The sequence below is a fragment of the Homarus americanus genome, unplaced genomic scaffold (assembly GCF_018991925.1).
Source record: "Homarus americanus isolate GMGI-L3 unplaced genomic scaffold, GMGI_Hamer_2.0 scaffold16430, whole genome shotgun sequence".
In the NCBI taxonomy this organism is placed as follows: Eukaryota; Metazoa; Arthropoda; class Malacostraca; order Decapoda; family Nephropidae; genus Homarus; species Homarus americanus.
Window position 1 is genome coordinate 5911792 of NW_024729259.1, and position 25858 is coordinate 5937649.

General features: G+C 38.3%; 1 protein-coding gene across 1 annotated transcript; it reads right to left on the reverse strand.

Moving 5' to 3' along the window:
• Positions 1 to 1236: 1236 nt before the first annotated feature.
• On the reverse strand, positions 1237 to 25647 carry LOC121866469. Its single transcript, XM_042366175.1, has 5 exons — positions 25599 to 25647; positions 13911 to 14528; positions 8741 to 8876; positions 6311 to 7279; positions 1237 to 3930 (listed from the first exon to the last, which is right to left on the reverse strand). The coding sequence occupies exons 2-5, from the start codon at positions 14522 to 14524 to the stop codon at positions 2908 to 2910; spliced, it is 2742 nt and encodes a 913-aa protein (XP_042222109.1). The 5' UTR covers positions 14525 to 14528; positions 25599 to 25647; the 3' UTR covers positions 1237 to 2907.
• Positions 25648 to 25858: the final 211 nt, after the last annotated feature.

Here is a 25858-nt window from a genome sequence, read left to right on the forward strand (position 1 = left end):
GCCAGATATTTTGTAAATAATAATGATTATGTGTTTAAGGAATATCCTTCCTTCCTTAGGCTTTAGTAAGCCCCTTTATAATATTTATACTGTATATACTTTTCACACTTGCCAGATGCTTCTGGTGTCATTGTACAGGGGTACCTAGTGACAGCACTAGGATCCCACTTCCTCTATCAAGGAATAAACAATTGAAATTGAATTGAATTGATGATGGTGCATGTTTATGCTCACAAGCATCAACTCTAAACCTTTAGCCTTTTGGGTACAGAACATTCCTTTATAGAATCCAGTATGTAAGTGAAGGACTATCTACCTTGTCAATTTGTCCATACTATATTTAGATTCAAGTCAAGTTTTGGTCTTAGGATCTGGAGACTCAACCATCTACAGAAGACTTGCTGGATGTACTGATTTGCTTACGCCTAGTGGTGTAAGATACTAAAATCTTAGGTTACTGTATATGAATCAGTGATATGATAATCAAAATTGCCAGAAATTATTAGCTTCTGCTTAATAAAATCACCAACCAGCATATAAGAATCAAAAGGACACACTCCAAACTTGACAAGTGACTCAAACTTTGTTAATGTTAATTTTAGTTCAATGTGTTTTAATAGGTGACATGCATTTTGTAGAATGGAAAAGAAGTGACCTACAAATACTGAATATAATGTATCAACTGGCACATACATAACAAAGCCCCTGACAAGTATGGCTTGATGTGGGTATTGTGACTCCCAAGTTCTACCACTCACAGCAAGTCCAGGCAGATTTTGTGATCCACCACACAAGATGGCAGCCAGAGCTTGAGCTAAACAACGGAATTATGTTTTGGGAATATAGACGTGAACCTGTTCAAAAATGTGGAATCAAGAGTTCACAAGTGCTGCTGCTTCAATGCAAACAAGCCTCACTTGAAGCATTTTTCAAGTTATTAGCTCATGACAATGTCCTCATTATACTGTATTCGACTTCCAATAATATACTGTATAAAACTTGTTTTTGAATTCCAATACATGATGTGTATTAGACTCAAAAAGGGGGATCTTCTGTATAAGAATCAAAAGGTTTTTGCCCCAAGTGATTCTTATTACCGAAGTTGTATTTACCCAAATTCATTAATTTTATACCCAATCAGCTTGCCTCATCTGCATGCAAACATAAGCCTACTCAGCTGCCATAATAATTATCAATGCCAATGACATTATAAAAAGGATAAGTCATACAGTTATATAAATCCTTAAAATTTAAGCACATTTATTCCAATACTATGTGACAGTAACTCTTGGCAAATGCCTCTATGGCTCCCCTGGAGTTAACCTCAGTAGCCTCAACAAAATGTACCAACACTATCTTTCTTTGGAAATTTTAGCAGTTGATATGCTTACACTTGTGTAAATAATAACCTTACAATTACTTGTACAGCCTTGTGGTAAAACCATTATTCCTTATAAATTACAACCACTTCATACTTAATGAATGTTCTCTTATGTACTGTACACACACACCATAACCTAATGCATACTAAACACAATAATATCACTAACATATGTTTTCCACCACCACAGGTATCTAGGTACAAAGGATTACAAGACAAAAGCTCATCTTATTACATTATGAAACACTCCAATGCCATACCATAAACTTCATTAATGAACTTAGGTACTGTAGTTTCACAATCATGAATACAAAAATTATCAATCACGTGGGGGAAAACATACTAACACAGGGACGTATCATAACTAAAGCTGCTTGACTCCTTACTGTAGTTCATGCTAACTAAAACTAACATATTTACTATCAATGCTGAGGAAGTTCCTCTACCTTTTAACAAAACTTAAAGAAAAAAGGCATTCACAGCAGCTACTTCTCTTTTAAGTGAACTGAATGTAAAAAAACAAAGCGTAATACAGTACCTGAACTACTGTTTAGTTTTTCATATTTTTTTTTACACAAAATGAAGGAAAAGACAAGTAACAAACATGTTATTGGGTGCAAGTACTATATCAAAATTATAATAATAATAGCAATAACAAGTAAAAAAAAAACCTTAATGGGTATTTGTTATTGAAAAAAACAAACTTATCAGGCAATTATAGAGATAATCCAGAAAACAATTTGTAATAAACCTGGTTTTCTTCACAATCAATAAATTTACAATTGTGTACGTATACCAGACCATAAGAAAAGCAATGTATGACACAAATGCAGGTCTTTTTCCATTTTTTCATCTATAAAATATGAATTTGGTACAGTATTTATAAACTCTTATGTACAGCCTGCAACTTACTTCAAAGAATGTTGCTGACAGTATAATTGTCTACTAATGGTGCTGACACTACTAATTACAGCAAAGATTGTATCTGAGAGCAAAAAAAATTGCCTAATGAACAGTATGAAAACATGGCATTGTTTTTTTCCCTTAACAGAATTCAGTATTTCCTGTCTGAGTAACAAAGTACAGCTACTTGAACATTACAGTTTGTGCAGATATTGTGAATGGAATTGAAGGAAGTGGCTGGGACCTACCATTAATATTTACAACAGACAATTGGTCCGACAAGATATTTGGTTATACTTAGGTTTCCAGTATTATAAATTAAGCAACTGTGGGAGTTCTTGTCTGGGTCTAGGAGGTGCTTCAAAGTGCTTTTACAGTTTTGAAACAATAAGCATTTACTGGTTCCAGTACCAAATAAATCCATATCTGTCTTCATACTGTACCAGGAAAATGTTGTGACTTACGATGTAAATTGGCTTCCAAATTAACAAAATATTTTCAGTTTAAAATAAATGGAATTTCATCAGTTAAGAACTATGAAAGACCATTCGTCTTTAATTACTCACAGCATGGTTCTATATTTAAATCATTACTTTTGAGATTGTAAAAATTAATTTTTACAATCAGTAGTTGGACAAAGGCTTCCCTCTTCTGTTCCATGTCTCTCCTAATCCTTGTCCTCTTCCTCCATCTCCAATATCATTTCCTCCTCCGTGCTGCCAATGAGTTGATGAATTAAGTGATCGAGATACACTGCCATACTGGTTTCTGTTCGAGTCATATCCAGACAAACCATAGTCTCTCTCTGCAAAGCGTGATGTGTTTTGAGATGAAAACTGGTTCTCTGGTTGGAGTTGGTCCTTCAAACCACGAGGTCCCTGTGACCGAGACATGTCACCATATTCATGCATGTTTGACATTCCGGAGGGTGTTGAAGCAGGAGGATAATTGGGCCCTCGAAGAAGAGAAGAATTCTGTGTTCTCATACGGTCATTCACAGACTGGTAGTCCCCAAGCAAGCTCTGAGACCTTGGGTGGCTACCATCTGCTGCTGGAGCATTAGTGTTAGGATTTTTGAGGGACGTCCAAGGTTGATTTGGACCACCGGTTGGCCATTTACGAGACCGATCGTTATCGGACCGCATATCTAGTCCCCTCATTTCTGGACCACGACTGTCTGGCCCCCTTATATCAGGACCACGAGTGTCTAGTCCCCTTATATCTGGGCCACGAGCATCTGGTCCCCTCATATCTGGGCCACGAGCATCTGGTCCCCTTATATCTGGGCCACGAGCATCTGGTCCCCTCATATCTGGGCCACGAGCATCTGGTCCCCTCATATCTGGGCCACGAGCATCTGGTCCCCTCATATCTGGGCCACGAGCATCTGGTCCCCTCATATCTGGGCCACGAGCATCTGGTCCCCTTATATCTGGGCCACGAGCATCTGGTCCCCTTATATCTGGGACAAGAGGGTCTGGTCCCCTTCTTGCATAACCTTGGTTGTATTGGCCTCTATTATCTGATTCCCATGCATCTGAACCATACCGGTCTGAACCTCGTGCTTTCAGTCCTCGCATGTCTTGATCTCTTCTGTTTCCGTAAAGCACCTCTGGAGGACCCGCTTCTGGTCGTCCTTTCCCCATCTGTGGAGAGAAATAAAAACTATACAATGATTCCCAGGCACTATATTCTAAAATAAAGAGGGAAACACGAGAATTTTTTTTTTTTCAGGAATTTGTCATCCAGGGAAGAAGTTGACCAAGCACAGAAATATAGTACAGTCGACCCTCGTTAATTCGGACCCCTTTAATCCGGATAATTCGGACAAAATCTGAACTTTTTTTTAGATTTGTAGGAATATTAACTACGCAGACCTTAAGCTAAAATGCTGGTCCACCCACTGCTGGGATAAAACACCAGCATCTTTTTGGTTAAATCTAACATCTCCACCACTAGTGTGGGGGGGATGCAACTTTTAGTTTCAGACATGAAAAATATTTACCATTTACTGCCAGTAAACAATGGAAACGTAAAATATGTACCAATTAGTAATGAAAAGTTGTGCAGTTCCTTCAGCAAATGAAGCTCACCAACTTACAATAGGCTAAATTACCTTACAAAGTATTTTCAGTAGTCTATGTTGAAGTTCTTAGCACAGGCTAACTTATCATATCATATACGGTATCACAGTTCTCATTGGTCTACAAAAAATACTGGTAATAAAAACCTTTTTGATATTTCACACTTATAATACCTGGTAATCTACTTCAACCTCCTATTGTTTACAACGATACATGACGCACCACCAGCTGTTGAGTATCAGCTAGACGGTACACGTGTCTTTCGAATCGTTTTCAGTTAAAAAACTGTTACAGCACATGTATATTCAACCTTAACTGTGCCTGAATGAATATATTCTCGGAAATAAATAGTAGTTTTGCTGAAATGTGATGTATTTTAATGTAAAATAGGATAAAATACATGACGAAAACAAAAGATTTTACCTAACCTTCCGATGTTCAAGAGAAGTTACTCGTTTTTTTAATTGTTTTGGTTAAAATACTGTTATACTACAATGGTATTCTATTCATACTGTGCTTGATATAATGCATTCACGGAAATGTAATATTTTTGCTGAAATGACGTACGTATTACAGTGGGATAAAATAGTGACGAAAACAATGACTTTCGCTTTCTTTCGTTCAAAAGATGTTACCATAATCGCTTTTCGATTGGTTTTCAGTTAAAAAACTGTTGTATTACAATAATATTCTATCCTAATTGACTTGAATAAATACTACGATACCATATTTCTGAATATTTTCATTAAAATCCATCCAAATCATTTTCCTTGTCATCGTCTGCAGCATCAAACAGCTCAAACAGCTTCTCCCAGTCCTCTCCTTGAACAGGGCTAGAGGGTACGTGTTTTTCTAATCGTTTTCAGTTAAAAAACTGTTACATCACACGTATATTTTACCTAAACTGCGCCTGAATGAATATATTCTAGGAAATAAATAGTAGTTTTGCTGAAACGTGATGTATTTCAATGTAAAATAGGATAAAATACATGACGAAAACAAAAGACATTACCTAAGCTTCCGATGTTCTTGAGATGTTATTTGTTTTTTTAAAAGTTTTCGATTAAAATACTGTTATATTACAATGATATTCTATTCATACTGTGCTTGATATAATACATTCACGGAAATGTAATATTTTTGCTGAAATGACGTACGTATTACAGTGGAAAGTGGGATAAAATCGTGACGAAAACAATGACTTTGAAATATAATGCAATATTAACCCCTAAATCGGTTAATTCGGACAATCGGCTAAAACGGACACCCTTCCCCCCTATTAGTCCGAATTAACGAGGGTCGACTGTATTAGCATATTGCATAGACAAAATATCTACTAATAATGGTCTCTTTCTTGGCCACACAGCATAGAATCAGGATCTAGGAACTCTGTAAAACACCCACTACATTATACTGTATTGCACTAATGATGGGTCCAATCTTCATTTAATTATTACAGTTCCTCCCCGACTTACGACCGCCTCAGTCGTACCAAAATTTTGTCAAATTACGTAATTTCGAGTCCCAACGTCAGTGATTGCGCTGTGTACTGACAAAATTTTCGTTTGTAATTCACTTTAAAATGGCTGGCAAGCTTAAGTGAGAATTTTGTGGTGATGAGAAGAAAAAGATACACCCATTTTAGATTTTCTAAGTATTATTTAAGCATTTTCGACTTACGACCTGGATTTGGATCCCTAACCCCATTGTAAGTCGGGAAGGAGCTGTATTTGAATTTCAGATTTGGTCTTATTCACACCAGTCAGGAAAGTGCACTAAAAAAATATATCTGGGGGCGTATTCCTGAAACATGCATAAGGATAAATGACTTGATCACCATAGTGTCAATACCTCATTGTTTCAGAATTTTATGCTCAACTATTCCCCAAAGTTGAGAAGTGTTTATACTTAAGAGAACATTAACTATCAGCCAACAACTTACTGAATCTCTTGGGTAATCATTCCTTTGGTTAAACCCTGGAGCATTGTTGTGGTGGGCATCTTTTCTCTGGTTTGCTGGATGGTCTCGCATCTTCTTGAATTCTTGAAGTTCGTTTTCTAATTGTCCCTTTTCTTCTTGAGTCTTTTTCAATGTAGCATTGGCCTTAGTTAAAGATTCTCGAACCTGAATTACTTCTTTTTCTAAAGCCTCCAACTTTTTTTCCAATTGAGCGTTACTTGATTTTTGTTTAACTTCCAACGCTTTTCTTATATCACTGTTCTCAAGCTCCAGCCGTCGAACAACTTCCTGAGTCTTCCTACTATCTTGAGTTAAGTTGTTGTTTGCAACTGTTAACTTTTCCAAAGTTGCTTTGTGATTTAAAGCATCTTCATTAGCAGTTGTCCGTAGTTTTGAGTTCTCGTGTTGAAGGCTGACATTTTCTTGCATTACATTGTTCAGTTCATCTCTAAGGTCAGCAATTTTTTGTTCCAAATTCCTCCTCAAGTCAATATTATCATTCCTTAAATTATAAATTTCTTGCAACATCCTCTCTGAATCATTTGAATTGAAATCAAGTCTTTCTCTATCATAGTCCATTCTGTCATCCCACCTCCTTTGATTGTCACCATAATCATCTCGAGGGGTAAACATCGGGTCATCACCAAAGTACCTTGGCCTTTTTGCCTCGGGTTCAAAATCTGAATGTGATAAGAGTGTGGTGCGTAGATCATCTGGGGCAAGCAGATCATCACGGAAGTCAACTGGGGGTGTACCATACTTTGGTGGTTCATGGTAAGTGCTCATGGAACTATAGATATTTCGGGAGGGGGACGAAGGACGTCTCTCTGGGTGACCCAACACAAACTCAAGCTCATCTTGCAAGGCATGAAAAACTTCATCTTCATATTCACGCTGACTTAGATGTCGAAAACGGCAATTTTGCATATTGCAGATTCCCTTCAGGAATTCCTGAAAAGTATAAAAAAAATTGAAAACTAGTTTACATTCCTAAGTATAGGATTGGATGCAATAATACTAACTAATTTACCACAAAACAGGATTTACTGTCATGAGAGAAGTGAGTTAAAGGTACGTGGAGCATCAATGAGGGAGGTGGTATGGAAACAATAGGTTAGAGCTGTGGTTTATTCCTTTGTTGTTGTTTCTATACCACCCTCCCTCACCACACGTCATAATAAATGTATCAATGGTCACACAAGCCATAATATGCACCAATTGTTAAATATGTACAGTACCAAGATTCATTATGTTCTGATTTTCTTCTTAACTCATCAACTGTAGCCAATATCATACATCATGTGATGTTTCAACCTTTACCACTTGAGCAAATTTGACACACACACACACACACACACACACACACACACACACACACACACACACACACACACACACACACACACACACACACACACACACACACACACACACACACACACACACACACACACACACACACACACACACACACACACACACACACACACACACACACACACACACACACACACACACACACACACACACACACACACACACACACACACACACACACACACACACACACACACACACACACACACACACACACACACACACACACACACACACACACACACACACACACACACACACACACACACACACACACACACACACACACACACACACACACACACACACACACACACACACACACACACACACACACACACACACACACACACACACACACACACACACACACACACACACACACACACACACACACACACACACACACACACACACACACACACACACACACACACACACACACACACACACACACACACACACACACACACACACACACACACACACACACACACACACACACACACACACACACACACACACACACACACACACACACACACACACACACACACACACACACACACACACACACACACACACACACACACACACACACACACACACACACACACACACACACACACACACACACACACACACACACACACACACACACACACACACACACACACACACACACACACACACACACACACACACACACACACACACACACACACACACACACAGGTATATATATATATATATATATATATATATATATATATATCTTGATAAAATCACACGGGAAAAGGAAACAACGGAGCACCATAGCTTTCGTCTTTATTCAAGACATCTTCAGAGGCAACTAGATTACATGGACAGAGAGAGGCTTAAATATACATTGTGGATCTACATTTTATATATATATATATATATATATATATATATATATATATATATATATATATATATATATATATATATATATATATATATATAATCAACGACCTCACCAGCCAATTTATGTATACATGCTGGCACACTAACCTTGCAGGTGGGCCTGGTGCCAGTGAGAGCCACATCAAGGACCAAGGCCTTACGAACAGCCTGGTCCACCACCTGAGGGACAATTTCTCCAGTTGCCCTGAATGTTTCTTCATCTTCTTTTGTGATGTGGAAGAACCTGAGGGGATGTAATTATAAGTAGATTCTTACTGTTATATACCTGTACAGTAATAAGAAAGTGCAGGAATTAGAATGAACACAAAACAAGAGTTAAACTAAACTGATTTACCAATAATGTAACAAAACTTGTAAATTTGTACATTCAGTTTTGCACTACGTATTTCTAGTCCACCATGTATAAACACTTCAAGGGACCACATACTACATTCACATTAATTACATATAAAAATACTCACATGGCAGAGTTGGTGACATCTACTTTACAAAAGAAACAATATAAGCATTTATTAATTGGAGATTCATGATAACACCTTATATCCCACTGGACAGGTTACCAGTTAGCTCAATAACTTATAAGACCATGGTACTTAATACAGTACTATTTTCTCATAAAGTAGAAACTTTCCTTCAGAGGGAAGTCAACTGTCATACCACATTAAGTCAGCAAAAATTTTTCTACCTATACTCTATTTTATTTTTGCATGAGATTCTTGATGCATCACCCCCAATCTGTTTCCAATTTGAAACCGGAAAGAGGAGGGTAACATGACCCTGACTAATTTAACTGAGGATTATTCATTAAGACACCTAACAAACTCCTACATGTTCACAATAAAAACATTCAGTATGCAATACAGTCGGAAGGCTGAAAAATGTCAAAAAGAACTCCAAAACCATAGTATTAAAATGTTTTTGACTCTTTGGTTTCACAGTAATTGGAGAGGAGCAATTGTAGCTGTCAAACTTTCACTCCCTTTTTATGCTGAAATCAAGGGCAGACAAAACCGCATGGTAAACTTTCCTCTTCTTGCACAGGTGGAATTGCGCCTAAGGCCATGACCAGTTCCCTTGAATCTGCTCTACTGTACAGTACAAGTATATCCAAAAAATGAAGTACCTTCCTTCAGACTTTCTTTAAGGCAATGGATTGATCTTTATATATATATATATATATATATATATATATATATATATATATATATATATATATATATATATATATATATATATATATATATATATATATATATATATATATATATATATATATATACATACACACACACACAAGTATTTTGGGGGTACAACAGGGTCAGGTAGATCTTGTAACATGAGGCACTTACTATGGGGTACCAGAGTCTTTAGACACCCCCCCACCCAAAATCAGCCTAGGTTATTCTGTTAATCTGGAGGATATACCAAATATATTTCCCTCCCCCCTGCAGTCTCAAATGGAAGGAACATGATGCAGTGGCTTCCTCCCCTCCACCATCCACAGTAACAGGTTCCATCAGTTATAGATAGTTATTTTCAATAATCATTAATACAGTACTAGGACCAAAGAAACATGTGAACCCTTGTGAGCAGGAAACAAGCATGAGTCATGTTCATCTGCTGCCTGATATGGATCCAAAATCAGTAAATCATCTCAATGAATGATACAAAAGATACCTACCAGGCATATGTCATATGAAAAAATCTACTCAAACTACCCATTACTGTTCCACATTACCCCATAAAAGCCAGATCCTGGGTCCAAATACTGGTAGTGTGCGAGAATGAGAGTACACTTAAGGTGTCTTTGAAACTGGACTCCTTTATCTAACAATGAGCCATAATAACCACAACCAGTTATCTGTCTAAACATGGTACACCAACAATGGAACTTCCCTGCATTGTTATATATGTCCCATACCAAATACCAAAGTCTAGTTTGTAATAAAGAACTGTATAAGTCCTCTCAGAATATACGATGGAATTTCCTTGCGTCACAGTCAAGTACCCAACTCCAACAATATAGTCTATATCATTATGGAGAATATTATATCAGTCTAAGGATTCTAGTTCATGAGTCTGAACCTTGGGGTTCTTAGAGAAGCAGGAGAGGCAACAGGACTTTTGACAGTGCACTAGGAAGGACCTTGACCCAACTTTTTGATGCGACTGATCAGAAAACCATTTGCAGAAACAAAGCAAGTGATCGAGAAACAAACTAGGCAGAGGTAAGATGGAACTTGTTGCCGATGATGACTCTTCTACAGCATTCCAGCACAGATGAGATTTAATACATTATTTAGCCAATAAAGATTTGATTTAGAAAGGGTTGATTGGATAGTGCCTGACAAACATTAAGGATGGCATCAACTGAAACGGCCAGCAATGCAGATGGTGCACAAAACACATGACCAAGACCCCCAAAACTGCAAGTGACCAACTTCGAAGGTACATTAAAATGACGGCAGCACTTTCTCAATACCCACAACCGCAGCTCACATACCAATAAGACACTATGATCTACCAAGGATGGGAAATGCTGATGCTGAATACAATATTGAGAGAGCATCATCCGAGGACAGTTCCTAAAAACTTTCAGCAACGTGAGCTTGTACTGTAGTTTCACATCATAATGTTTATTTTTGTAACTACATTCAAGAATGGCAGCCATCTTTGTTGTTGTGTAGTTAAATGAAAATATTCAGGAACATGCTTAAAACTTTTTAACAAAATGAGCCAAAAATTTCTAACAAGAAGAATTCAAGGCTTCTATTTAATAGTAACAGTAGCCATCTTGGATGAATTATCCTGTTGTCAGATATTAGTTTGAACAAAAGTCATCCACAATACATTTCTGGGTAGTTTCAGTTATGAGAATATACTCTCCATATGTAGCTACTGGGCACAGGTCATACAGGGGAGTGCATATGAACTCGGTGACCTGTTTGACTTGACCGTGTACATGTTTGCTTTTTACAAGACTCAGATACCAACAATAACAATTGTTTTTAAAGATTGGAAGCAAAACAGCTGAAAACATGTACTGTACAGTAATTAGTGTGATAGGAAAAAAAAAATCCTTTAAACAAATGAGTTCTATTAGACTGCCATAACCAAACAGTTTATGGTCCTCTAAACACGTGCCTATGGTTCACTTTATGAGGAAAGGTTTCTACATACACCTGGTAATGCTGTAGTAGAATTAGTAGTTCGGCTGGGCACTTTTCCTAGGCTTAACTCGCATGGCAACAGAGATTATATATGTTCGCTCTATTCTCCACACCGAAGCCATAAATCACCCTGGGGCAATGTGACAAACATCGCCTCTATGGCAAACTGTTGCCCAATGGGTCACTGTCCACAGTCCTCATTGGTCGCATATAACTCTACCTCTGCAGTAATTCTTAACGGAAAAAATACCCTCTGCTGTGACTGGAAATTGCAGGATTGGAAGTGGTTATAAAGAAAATTGAAAGGTTTGGGGCAAGATCTACCTCAGTTTGGAATTCAGTTTGTGTGCAGAAATGTGAAACATTGACAGGAGTTTGAAATAGTAGCCATGATGCCAAGGGAGATTCCAGCAGCATGTGACACAACAGTCACTATTCCTGGCATTTCCTGAACAGTAACGGGTGTTGCACTGATAATTATTGATAAAAACCCTGTTTCCTGGAGCATAATCAGATAAGTGAGTATGCCCGCATGTTTGAAAGATTTACATTCAATTGAGTTAAGTGACCTTAACTTTCAATTCTATTCTATCAGCCGATTTGAAATAAATATGGCCGTAAGTGAAAGGTGATCTGGTCATCATATCTTTTCATTAATCATACATAGAGTTATTAGACCTTTGCACACTTCTGTGAATAATCCTCCTTTCCTAACATGCCCTGGTTCTGTTATCAGAGCTGTTATGTTGTAATAACATAATGAGAACATAGGTTTTCACCATCAAGTGTAACACTCTACACCCTGTACTGTACTCCTCACCTTCTTTTCACTATATTCATTGTTATTTTTTCATTGGGATCAATAACAGTGACAAGAGCTAATATAAAAAATAGTCAGGAATTAAAAATTTGTAACCATTTTGACAACAAAAACACGACACAGGCAAGTGGGACACAAAATGTTTACTTATTTAATTAGGTGACACTGGCCTTGATCACTTGACCCCCAAATTTCAATAGGGGTCAGCAGAGCTTAACAAATGGTCTACCAAATAAATTAAGAGAAGACGTGCTGGAAAACAAGTTACTGTGAGAGCACTAAACTTTGCCCAATTGTTCCTAAAATAAATGAGCTTGTGGGTGTTCTTCAGTGCAACTCCTGAGAAATGTTTGGCGAAAGCATTATGTACAAAACCTAAATTATCATGTGCAAACCAAAATATTACAATACACAGACAAGATAATAAATTCCATTCAGCAGGTGTATAAACAGCCATCATACTGCAAATTTCATTTTTTAATCTGAGAAAACTCGGTCGAAGACACTACACCCCATATTCCATTCTTTTATTCATCAACAATGTTCATTTCCAGTGGTACCTGGGCCACAAAGAAGCAAACCTGCTTCCTGTATCAACACAGTGCTCCATCTCTTTATATCCTGTAATGATGGAATGAGAGGCAGCAGCAATATTTGTTCTGTGATTAGGCACAAATGTTGACAACTGGGAACAGATCTCAATAAATGTACAGTACTGTGTGTTTGGCTGCATTATAAACCAATGAATGAAAGAGTATAAAATTCCATTTCATACATTTACACAGGTTTGTTAAACTGAAATTCAGCAATGAAAATCTCTGATTTGCTGTCCACACAACAAGAAGAAAGGTTTGCAATAAAAATAAAAATATATTCCAAGATACACAGCAAACTTTCCATGAGCAAATAATATTACTTGAAACAACAAAAGCTGTTGCAGCAGCAAAGCAACAAAATTCCTCCACCCCACCACACAAATACAAATTCTGCAGTAGCAAACTGAAGTGAGAAATCATATTTTCAAGAACTCCAATTGCAGATGCCTGTGAGGGAAACAGCTCAAAGATAAAACACATATTATGGGGAAAGTATCTCCATTAGAAGAATATCTTCTATGTATCTGTGAAAATCTCAGTTGGTAGAAATAACTTGTTATGCAACTTAAATAAAAATAATATTGGTGAAATAGTAAACCAATGAAAAATCTTAAAAATAAAAATAAAATCCTACAGTATCTATGCAACAGCTGTCACTGGCTGACACTAACCTGCAGTCAGAGCGAGAACAGTGTCCATTTTGGAAGTCATAGCAGAAGGTGAGCCAGGAACTACGCTGTTTTTTACTTCCAGGTTCAGACGGAGGATGATAAAAGCGACACTCATCGCCACGCCTGCACATGTTGCGGATAAAGTCGCGGCATACAACTCTGTCTGCACTCTCCTCACCTGGAGCACGGACTGGACTTCTTTTTCGATCGTCTGGACCTGAGCGGGAGCGGCTGGATGACCTAGGGTGATAAAATTTGCAGAGAATCCCACGATCACACCGGTTGTGAAGGAAGTTGCGACAAACCTCCCTCTCCTGCCCCCGATGACCAGATTTATCATCACGGCCATGCCGCCCTCTATCTCTGCTACGGCTGTTCTCTCTCTGTCGGCTGCGATCATTTTTCTGATTGGTGTCTACCTTTTTCACATCCTTTCCAGCTTTTTTGGGGTCTTTTGCATCCTTCTGGGATTCTTTTCCTCCTTTAGAAGGAGACTTATCCTCCTTTTTGCAATCTTTTTCTACCTTTAAAGGCTCCTTCTCTGTATTCACTACAGGGGCAGTTACCGGCACCTTCTTCTGCTCCTCTCCTTTCGGCGATTGCTTAGTGGCCATTACGCTGGAAGCAGAGGGATGACCAACTTAGCCAAACTTGCTGTCACATTGGACAACCCCCAAGAAAACACAACAAGAAGTAAACATCTCCCCATTCACAGCTCTTCACCTGAACATCTGAAAATGACAGGCCCACAAAGAAAAAGGGGCCTTGCTGAGGTAACATCATTTACAAATCTACAGATGCTATTTCTATTTTCACTTCAACCCAGCAATTACAGATCAAGAATATTCTAGGAACTTACAATATAATAGTAATGAGAACAGCTGCAACAGACCAATTTAGGGTGGGATGATTAAGTCTAGTGCAGTTATGCCAAAACCCACGAAGTATGAGGCATCTTCTTAAGCATGAAGAAATTTCTGGGTGATCAGGGACCCTCAGATATTGAAGATAATCAGCTCATGGTGCATTACTCTGTTTAGTTATGCAAACTGAGTCTACAGCAGCAATCATATCCATATTTTGGATAGTATAGCTGTCTTTATTTATTAAATGTAAATGCATTCAACACTTGGACAGATGATTGGAAGCCAGTGAGCTGATGAGTCACCATGATAGTGCAAAAGATTGTTGTCAAATTGTAATGGTGGTGTTTATTCAGTAGAAAAATTTAGTCAAGTCTTCAGGCCCCTGACCTCCAGGTACTCTTATATCAATCTCATAAGAAGTGTATACTGTGGGGCCAAGTTGGGGCATTTTAAAGGAACATTTCACAAGTACAATTTTAGCAGTTACAGCAGATTAATCTTTCAGTTGCAGTAAACAGTTTTGTCATCAACAGCACAGCACAGCACAGCAGCAACAGTAGCAGATTCAGCTCCTTTGGCAGCAGCAGTTGAGACTTTATCTTCAAAAAAAAAAAAAAAAAAAAAAAAAAAGCACCACACAACTTCTGATGAGTGAACAGCAGCAAACAGCTTCAGCTTCGACAGCAGCAATGCAGCAGTTACAGTAGCAAACTCAGGTGGAAAAGTTGCTTCGGAGGAAAGAACAGGAGCAGGCAGAAGGCAACTGCTGCTTTGAGCCTGTCTGGTGCAGTGCAGATTATAGCAAAGGCAGAAGCTAAGGACCAGCTGCAGGGTTGTCTCCTCTCTTTACCATACACTGCAAGTGAACCTTCCAAAAAGTATAATAAAATGTCAAGATTATTAAAGAAATTAGATAAATACCAGCATCAAAAAGTTCACATATAAAAGTTACAAATTTTCATCCACAAACACATGGCATACCGTACACAGCATATAAAAGTTTTAGATCCGTATGGAAAATGCTTAATCTCCATGAGCCCTATTTATTGATTTCTTCCTTTTATATTCTTTTACCCCCCTAACCCAATTGTTCAATGAAAAATTCAGTGTGCTTGGGGACAATGTACGCTCAATGACAAAGGTTGTCCAGCTCTCAGTCACAATGCGACTTTTAAACAGATGTCGCAGTGGTGTGTTTATCAAGGGGTCCAGGAGAGGCAGAAAGATAGGGTGAAATGGGAGGAAGGTTGTCAGGGGTGGAGAATGATATAAAGTAACAAAATACACTGATAATGTTAAGAATGTGATGGAGATGACTTAAATTAATAAGGATAATGAATTTATCAATAACAATACTCTTCTAAGCCTGACAAAGAACAGATACAGTACCACTAGTAACGGGTTTAAGGGTGTAAGTGTAAAAAATGGTGTAGTCGTTACACAACATTCAGCGATTTCCTTTACTAGAGGAAGGTGCCACCTACAAGAGAGGGACTAGGTGAGGTGAGACCCAGAGTACAAACCTGTGGCTTATGTCAGAATTCTAGATAAGTTTGATTGCCTCGAGCCACATATAGTACTACTTAGGGAGATTCTACTGCCAAGTTTGGTTAAGAAAATTAAGATTAGTTGAAAACTATTTAATTTTCTATTGATAGTGGTAAGAGAATTTTGCCTGCCAAGCATTGCCAGTTACCACCACTTCACCCATTCAGTGCCTTGCTGCCTGTCTCAGTGTTGGTGTAATCTAGAGATGATAATAAGGGAAAAAGCTGTTTATGTAATGTAGAACTACTTTTTGTACAATATTATATCTAAGTGTCACTGCTTTTTTTTTCAATGTATCATGCATGATGTTTTATGTTTATAAACACTCAGGTGCGACATCTATAGGTTCAAAAAGGCAGTTCCTTCTGCAGCTCTGTTCAAACCTTCCAGGTTTCGAAGTCACATTGTGGCTGGGAGCTGGACAGAACTTTCGTCCTCGAGTGTACAGTATTTCCAGCTTCAACTACTGTATATACCTATCAACTATTTTCATACACACTTTTTGGTAGTGGTGGTGATAGGAGTGTGCTTCTGTGATGTTTTGTTGCAGCAAATCTTCCCTTATTCTCCAGTCAGTTTAATACTATCTTCTGCATTCTCATGTAGGCACCACATTTTGAAGACCTCTAGCCTCTGGTAAATTGTTCATACTTCTGACCCATAAAATAGTACTGACCTCTTCACTACAGAGATGCCACTTTCAATATTTGATATGGTTAACACAAGACAATTTTATTCAGCTCAGAGGTGATCCCATACCAAGGAGTTATGCAGCAGCCTTTTTCTCAAGATAAAACAACTCTCCCCTTTTAACAGGCTTCTAAGATTACCGTACAGTAGAATCACAGTTAACCAGTGTCTATGGATGTGGCTTAGAAATAAAGAAAATATAATATAAAACTATAAAATAAGAAAAATGAAGAGCATGGGTGTGTATGTGTCGGAAGTGAACGTGTGTGTAGGTGGTGGGCTATAAATACTTCTCTGACTCACCAGCCCAGCCAACTCATTTATTGTTTCTGTACAAGTACTCCTGTACTTGTAATTGAACTATAAAAGTTGTCAAAAAATCATTACAATACTCTAATGGGGCCTAGAAATAAAAGAAATATAATATAAAACTATTAAATAAGAAAAAATGAAGAGCATCAGTGTATATGTGGGAAGTGAATGTGTTGAGGCGGTGGGTTACTGGGCTATAACTGCATGGTTGAGCTCCCTCCCAATGTGATGTCACGGCATACATATAATTACAGGAGCCACATGTCTGAGTTAGCTGGTTGACTGCCTGAGCTGTGTCCTGTCATCCTGACCCACCCAAGGATGGGTGTGGAAGAAGCTATTTTTTGTATATAAAATATGTGCTACAGGGGGTCTCCTACCTACGAACGTCCAACTTACAATCTGCCGTTGATACGAATAGGGTTAAACTTTAAATTTACAGTATTTTATTTACCCGATGACCTATTTTTCACTTTCATTTCCTGTATTTTGTCACTACTGTATATTTCTTCTTTTGTCTTAAATTAAGTGGTTTTAGATGTATATAAGGTCTTAGGCTATGATATAGTAGTGGAATTTTAAACATTGTTTTGTAAGTATGGTATGCACATAGCATGTGTTCCGACTTACGTACAAATCTGACTTAAGAACATCCCCAGGAACGGGACTCGTTCATAACTCGCAGACCCCTGCACAGCATATTGTATTTTATGATATGCCACGTACTTATCGATTTTATTATTTATCATAGCAATAAATATGGCACCTCATTCACGTTGTGTGCGGTATTCAAACTTACAATTCTAGCTCCTGATTTGAAGGAATTTTTATTATGAATTCATTTGGTGCCGGTTAGTTGAATCTACCGGTTGTCCAGATAACTGGGATTCCACTGTATAATGTTTTTGCTTGACTTAGTGTTTAATTTATCCTTCAAATCTACCCTTAAAACTTCTGTTACTTCTCAGATACACAAAATTTTCCAATAGTTTTAATTTTCCTGTGGCCCATCATGATGTTAAGTAGTACTGTATATTTTACAATGTATTTTTAACTAGGAAACAACCATTGTTTCCATCAGGATCAAATCTCTGCCCTTTCTGCAAACCTACTGGCCAGTGTTTGTAATGGGCCTTCATTACATGAAATAAAAGTAACTACAGTGTCTATATCTGCACAAAGATTTGAAATTACTTTACCAGAAACTTATATTCTTCCATTACCACTTCCTATTTTTTTAACCAGCACTGCAGCTTCCTCATGCCAGTAAAAATTAAAAAAAATTATGTCTCCATTATTAACACACAAGCAACGTGACACATACAGGCATCCAATTGGGGCTGTTGCCTCAAAGTGTCATTCAAGAGAACAAAATTCATGAGAAATAAAGTAATTCTGATCGACGCTTGAGATTTTGGCCCATCATTCTGGTAGGCCTCCCCGTTGTGGTAATCCAACACTAATTGGTGACTTGGCAACAGTCCATAGCATGCCGACCATAAGACATCAGTGTTGTCCCGGCAGTGAAGCTAGAAGGGCGAGTGAGTGAGCTCTTTAAATTTTATCTTGATATCCACCCCACACACTTGTGCCATCCATTGTACAGTACTATTAGCCTGTAAAGTGTTTGTAAAGCATTCACTTATTTACTTTTTACAATATTTTATTTGCAGTTGTATAAAAATTTGTAACCATCATGTGTGTAAAATGTGCCATAATGCCTTTCTGTAGTTACGATAAATGTCTTTGCTCTTTGTAAAAGTGATGAGAAGTGTTGTGAAGTATTTTGTAAGTGTGTATTTTACAATATTTCACTTGTTCAAACTTGTAAGCATCACATGTGAACTGCACAATAAATTCCCTTTCTGCCAGGAAATTTAAATCTCCCCACCCCACCATGTGGTATTTCATCACTCTCATAGTGCAGTTTTCTTTATGTTCCTATATTGCTACTGATGACCTTGGCAGCACAGCTTGCCTGTGATGACGAGTCAGAGGAAGGCGGGAAAGTATACCAAGTCGCGCATTAGTTGAGTAGTTACACTCATACAGAGCTAATGTACACCCCCTATGTCCTGCTATCCCCACACCCAAAAAGAAGTGTCAGCTGAAAGAAAACCTGAAGACGACATACGAGAAGATAAGGAAAAATAAATTACAAGAACAACAACAGATGGACACAGCTGCCGAGCCACACATCATTGCCATCCTCTCCCTCTCACTCCTCCACCAAAGACAACTCCCCCACAGTCATTAGATGACCTTCCTGGACCTTCTTCTTCGTCTGCGTCAACACCACATACAGCAAGGGCCAAGACTGAAGATGCATCCCTAAGTAAATGCCCAAAAAAATTTAGCGCTATTTGTACATCGCCACCACCTGGTACATGTGACGAGGATGCATTTATATGCATTAGGAAGTTGCATCTGAAGACTATTCTTTCAGTTGTTAGGTGTGAGATCTGCATAGATGAAGTGGAACATAACGTCACTCAAGATCACTTCGACGCCAGCCTCAGCAGTGTGGTTTGCCGGAACTGCAGAGACCGCTGCACAACTGCGCCTAGTACCAGCAAGGGCATTCCTATGTTGTCAAAAGGAACACAATCCTGGTGTAAGAAAGCCTCAACAATAACCTGGGCCTTGCTGGTCTGAACAGAATTTTGGAGGATCATTCAACATTCCTACTCTCTCACCTACTGTGTACATGAAGCACGACAATTGGATTTACAAAGAGATGACCCAGCACTACACCATTTGATGAAGGATGGCATCAAAGCACTCACCCACATTTTTCAAGATGACCCTCGTGACACAGGCCTAGTCAACATTGATGTATCTTACGATGGGACATGATGACGCGTGGCAATAAGTCCCACACTGGTGTGGGATTCATAATTATAATTGAAGTGACCACCAGCACAGTTATAGATTTTGAATTTTTATTGAACTCCTGCTAAAATCTGCACCGTGAAGAGGAAGAGGCTGTCAAATGCAGAATTTGACGAGTGGAAGAAAACGCACAACTTCTATAACCAGAACTTCGAGGGCAATACAGGCGCGATGGAGGCAGAGGCAGTGCGAAGAATCTGGAGTTGCTCTACCCAGCTTGGCTTGCGCTACGTCACCTTTGTTGGTGATGGGGACTCCAGCGCCTACAACGCAGTCTGTGCCTTGAACGATGGCCAGGGTCCATATGCTGATGTTCGAGTTGTCAAGGAGGAGTGTGTGTGAATCATTATAGCAAAAGATTGGGGACGTGACTCCGAAAATTGATGCAGGAGCAAGTGACGCTGATCAAGACCAAGACAGGCAAGACTATAAGGAGGAGCGACCTTGGAGGGGCAGACGTGCCAACTGGAAATGTGATTGACAAACTTACGTTGTACTTTGGGAAGGCCATTCGTGACAACATACACACGTGTCTTGGAGATGCAGACTGCCATCTATGCTTCTTATAGACATCTTCATTCCACTGACAAGCTGCCAGACCTTTATACTTGTCCTAAAGGGAAAAAACCCATGGTGTTTTTATAACAGTCAAGGCAAAAGGAGAAGATCCCCATCACATGCAAGTAAGAAGTTGTACTTGGAGAAGATTTCTATCCAGAAGTTGAATGGTGTCCGGGAAGTTTACAGAGACCTTACCAGTAAAGAGTTACTGACAAGGTGTCTCAAGGGTCATACCCATAACCCAAATGAAAGCCTTCATTCCAAACTGTGGGCAAAGTGTAGCAAAGACAAGTGTGCAGGTATAAAAAGATGATGCTTTCTGGCACAAATGAGTACTGGAACACAACTGTGAATATGAGAAGAGGTCCCTACTACTTCATTGTAGAGATGGTAAAACCAAGCTAAGCTGAGAGTCCGTGCCCTTAGGGTGCAAAACAGTCTAAGAACAAAATGGAAATCAGTTAAAAAGAAAACAAGGAGAACTTTGAGTTTAGATTACATATCAGGAGGCTTTTAAACTCGCCAAACTTGGCAATGATGCAGAAAGTGATGCCTTCTGATACCCTAGAATAATACCGTTTGCAAGGGGACAAAGTACCAGGTGGAGCTAGAAACATATTCTAATATGATCTATATTCATCTACATACAATGACGACTTATTAGGGGGTAACTTGTAAAATAGTAAACAATGTCGTATTTTTTATTGTAAGTTATTGGTATAAAAGCTAACACACTGGCGTAAGCACTGGAGCAATTTTTAAAAATAAGGTATCATTTGAATCATGAAAGAAAGGGTTATTTTTCATTTATTTTTTATTATTTCTTATCCATATCCAAGAATTCACCAGTGGCTAGTATTTGCTTTTTTTCATTTTTCATCAGCAACCAATGACATTAGCCAAAAATAAAAATAACAAAGCACTGTTTATAACTTGCAGATGGTGTTCCATTAAATAAAATTGGACACAAAATAACCTCCCCATTATTTATATTTAAAAAAATCCTTTACTTATAAAAAATAATGGCCCGAGGTCATTGAAATTCACGCAAAAAACAGACAGTAATAATCCCTATAGCATATATAAAAACCAGGAAAATCGACTGGTAAATAAAGTGACCCTGTAACGAGATAAACCCCTTAAAGGACCCAGGATATAACCTTGACCCACATTTCTCATGCATTTTCTTGCAGCTTGTTGCTGATATCTTGTTCATCACAGTGACTACATTTATTCATAACAGTGATGTAAGTTTTGAACCATGCCTCGTTTTGCTGGCAAGGGGGTGAAAAAAGTGCAAGGAGTTTGCATCATGCAGTGACAGTGCGGTGCCTCCTGATGCCTCTATAGAAATAATAATTTTATTGTGATTTTCATATAAAATTGTTTGTAGAGAATTTATTTACAATGCTAATGCAACAAATCCTACCCTTTTACCTCAAATGGCAAGCTTACTATGACTCATGTGGTGCAGTCAAGTGTGGTGAGGTGAGAAACAGGCCAGACCCCGAGGGAGAGTATCTACCCAAACACAAGAGTGTTAAAAATAATTTATAAGGCTTTAAATAGATCCACATTCCTTTGTGATGAGGCTGACAAGACCGATCTTAAACATCACCATCTCAATGGTAATTTGTGCTTGTTAAAAGAAATTTATATTTCTTAACCCAGGAGCATCAAATATCGTGTACATATACATGCAGGTGCGTTGACATATCTATTTCTTCTCTAAAACACTGTTTGCAGTCCTTGAGTATTTAGCGTCGAGGTATTGGCTACACATGGCTGCACGTTCATGATCAGCCGGAATTATTTAACACTTGTAAATAACTGACAGGTTTTCAATGTGCAGTACAGTATATGGAAACAAAACTTTGTCACCAACAAACTCATTTTCTATCAGGTTTAAATATATACTGTACTGTATACTATCTCAATATATCAAAATTTGGAGGGTGAAAAAGGTTTTTATATGCACCGGGACTGCCATAGGGTGGGTACCCCCTCCCGATAAAATGTTCCAGCGATCCCGAAAGCAAACCCGATTGCAAATACTCCGTATACTGTTCTCCCCGTTCACCATAGCAACAGTGACACTACCTCCGCCGACTCCCTAGTAACGCTCCCCCCTACCACTAACCGCCTAGCCGGAACATTTCTGCACAGTGCACATCTAGAGCCATGGAAACTGATCTTATTTGTCAATCATTGGCTTCTAAAGGTCTGGGACCCCAATTCAGAGTCTTCCGAGTCTAATTGGCGTACGCACACAAGTGGATAGGTTAGGTTTAGGGTTAGGTTGGGTGGTAATTATTGACGACTGACCCGCTAGCAATTTAGCATAGTAAACGATTATAAAAATGCTTCAGTTTCACTGTGTTTTATTGAGAACATGGTTGTATTTTGTGGATTTTTTTAACTCAACTCAACTCACCCCCCACCCCACATAAAACCGCCGCATTACCGCTGAGAAGACAAAGTAGTGCACACCTTAGGCGCCTGAATATCGAACAAATGAAGAATTTGCACAAGAAATTATTGTAAAATTATTGTTTTGGTCATCCAGCAATTCTTACGATTTTAAATTTTGGAATCAGTAGTTTAAACAATTTTAAGGGACTTTTCGCCAATAGCATTTCTTCCTCTCGTGATTAGTTTCAGAAAAAAAAGAGGGTTCAAGGCGGGGGAATATCACAAAAAAGTTATAATTTGCAATAGAAATGAAGGTCAGAATAATCCAAAACCTAGCCTAACCCAACCTAACTTAACCCTAAACCTTACCTTAATTAGACTCTGAGTTGGGGTCATGAGATCCTCCTCCTTGTCATCCACGTCGCACTGCTTAGTGCCTGGCCGCTCTTTCTCTGACTGAGGGGGGTCCGGCAAGGAGCCTATACGGAGCTGTGATTGGTTGATCCAAAATCATACCCACCAATCAACGTCCAAAGAACAACTGTGCATGTTTAATGAGCATACAAACTAATACTGTACATGAGTACACACAGGAGCTCTCTGAGATGGTGGTAACAATAACAATTAGAAAAAAAAAATTTCCAATAATTTATTGGGATTTTCTCTGAAGGTAATAACGAGCGGGAGAAATGTCATAGAAGAAAAATGTCTTAAAATTGTCTAAACTACCGATTCCAAACTTAAAATCCTCAAAATCGCTGGATGACATAAACGATATAAATACCGTACTGAAATGATTATCATACGAGTACTCACTGGAAAGTAGAGTAAGAAAATAAGGTGAATTTATAATTTTACGCCGGTATTTCTTTCGCTGTTATTAATATGTACTGTTTAGGCACTTCCAAGACATTTTTTCCTATGATATTTCCACCGGAAATTAAGGATAACCGAGATATTAATTTTTCAAGATTATTACTTTCGCTCATTCACAAGTGTCGCCATGTCTTGTTTACATCTGGCGGAGGAGGTATGACACCCCATCACGCATCGCTCCAGACCTCCGTGTTCGCTTCTTAAGCGTCTACAGCGAATGTGAAAGGGGTGAAGTGGGAGTTTCTTATTGGCTATTGCGATAGAATTATTATTGGGCAAATTTTTTTTTGTATTAGCCAATGAACAATGAGTGGGTGAGTCGGGATCGGAGATTTGAGTTGGAAGAGCTGTACCGACATTGTGAGAATGATTATTTTGAGTCAATTGCAGTTACACCAGAAAAAAGTGAGGATTTTTTTTTTCTTAGAAAACACGGTGTATGACCGAATATAGTTCTTTGTCCAAAGTGTAATAACCAGTGTACACTGTGGGGGCATGAAGAATGGGGGGGTTAGGTTTTGTTGGTTGGTTAGTATTTTATTTATTTGCTTTATTCGAAAAAGATAAAAATTCATTTTTTTCCGTTATGACAGTTGGGTGGAAAGGCCTGGGGGGAGGTATATCTAAAAAAAAAAATAAAATAAAAAAAAATAAAATAAAATAATACATCAGCGGGTCAGTCGTCCATATTAGCCAGCCAACATAACAAACAAGTAACATTGCTTATGAAAAATAAAAATTGGTCAATTTTTACAAGTGGACAACCATGGATTTTAATATTTGAAATAAACATTGCTCAACAACCAAAAAGCACCCAAACTAACCTAACCTAGAGGTTCGTTGGTTGTCTACTTATATTAGAAAACACCAGAAAATCTTACCTTATGAAAGCATTACCAAAACGATAATAATATAAGACATTTTCAGGTGCACTATATAAAAACTGCAACGAGAAAAGCCCTTCTGACGTACTATACTTAACACTTCCCAGGAGTGTTAACTTGTATCTGGTAAAGAGATGTTATCTTCCTCTTGACTTGATGTTTATCAAAGTTCCTCTTAAATTCGAATATGCATAAGCATTTAGGCGATTTAACCGTATACTGCACTACACCACTGGTGGTCAACCAGGTACGTCACTGTACTGTTCTGTATTACAGTAATCAGTTTTTTGCTTTACCTATATTCTAATACATAATTTGTTTACCACAGATATGAAGTGTCCCCTAAATTATAATATCAGCCACGTCCCCTATTTTATAATCTCAATGTGGTAGAGAACGTTAAGGGTAAGAGTCGGGCGTGGGCGTGATACACAATGATGCAAGGCCACCATGCCGCGTCCTTCCTTCCCGCTCTTTTGTACCCTACACACAATGACCTCAACAACGCCATCCTCGCCAACAACACAAGCCAAATTACCTAAAATTCAAACTATAGTTCTGAAACACTATGATTATAAGATGGCTGCAGTTAAATACTAGCCTATTCCTGTAAAATTTAATGAAAAACATGCTTGGTCAGCCATTACCTCTAGCGCGCCTTCCTCCCTGCGTAAACAACTCAACAGTGAAGTTAACTCCTCTGTCCTCTGTCCTCTGAGTCCTCTTCTCATATTCTTGAATATTTTTATTAAAGCCACGAGATATATAATTTTTGACAATAAGATTGAATATATACTTTATAGAATATGATAATTGTTATATAAAAATAACAATATTATATCTGGTTGTAATGTGGTAGTTAAATTAACAAGTTAAATAAAGGAGAGGAGAAATGTAATTTATTATT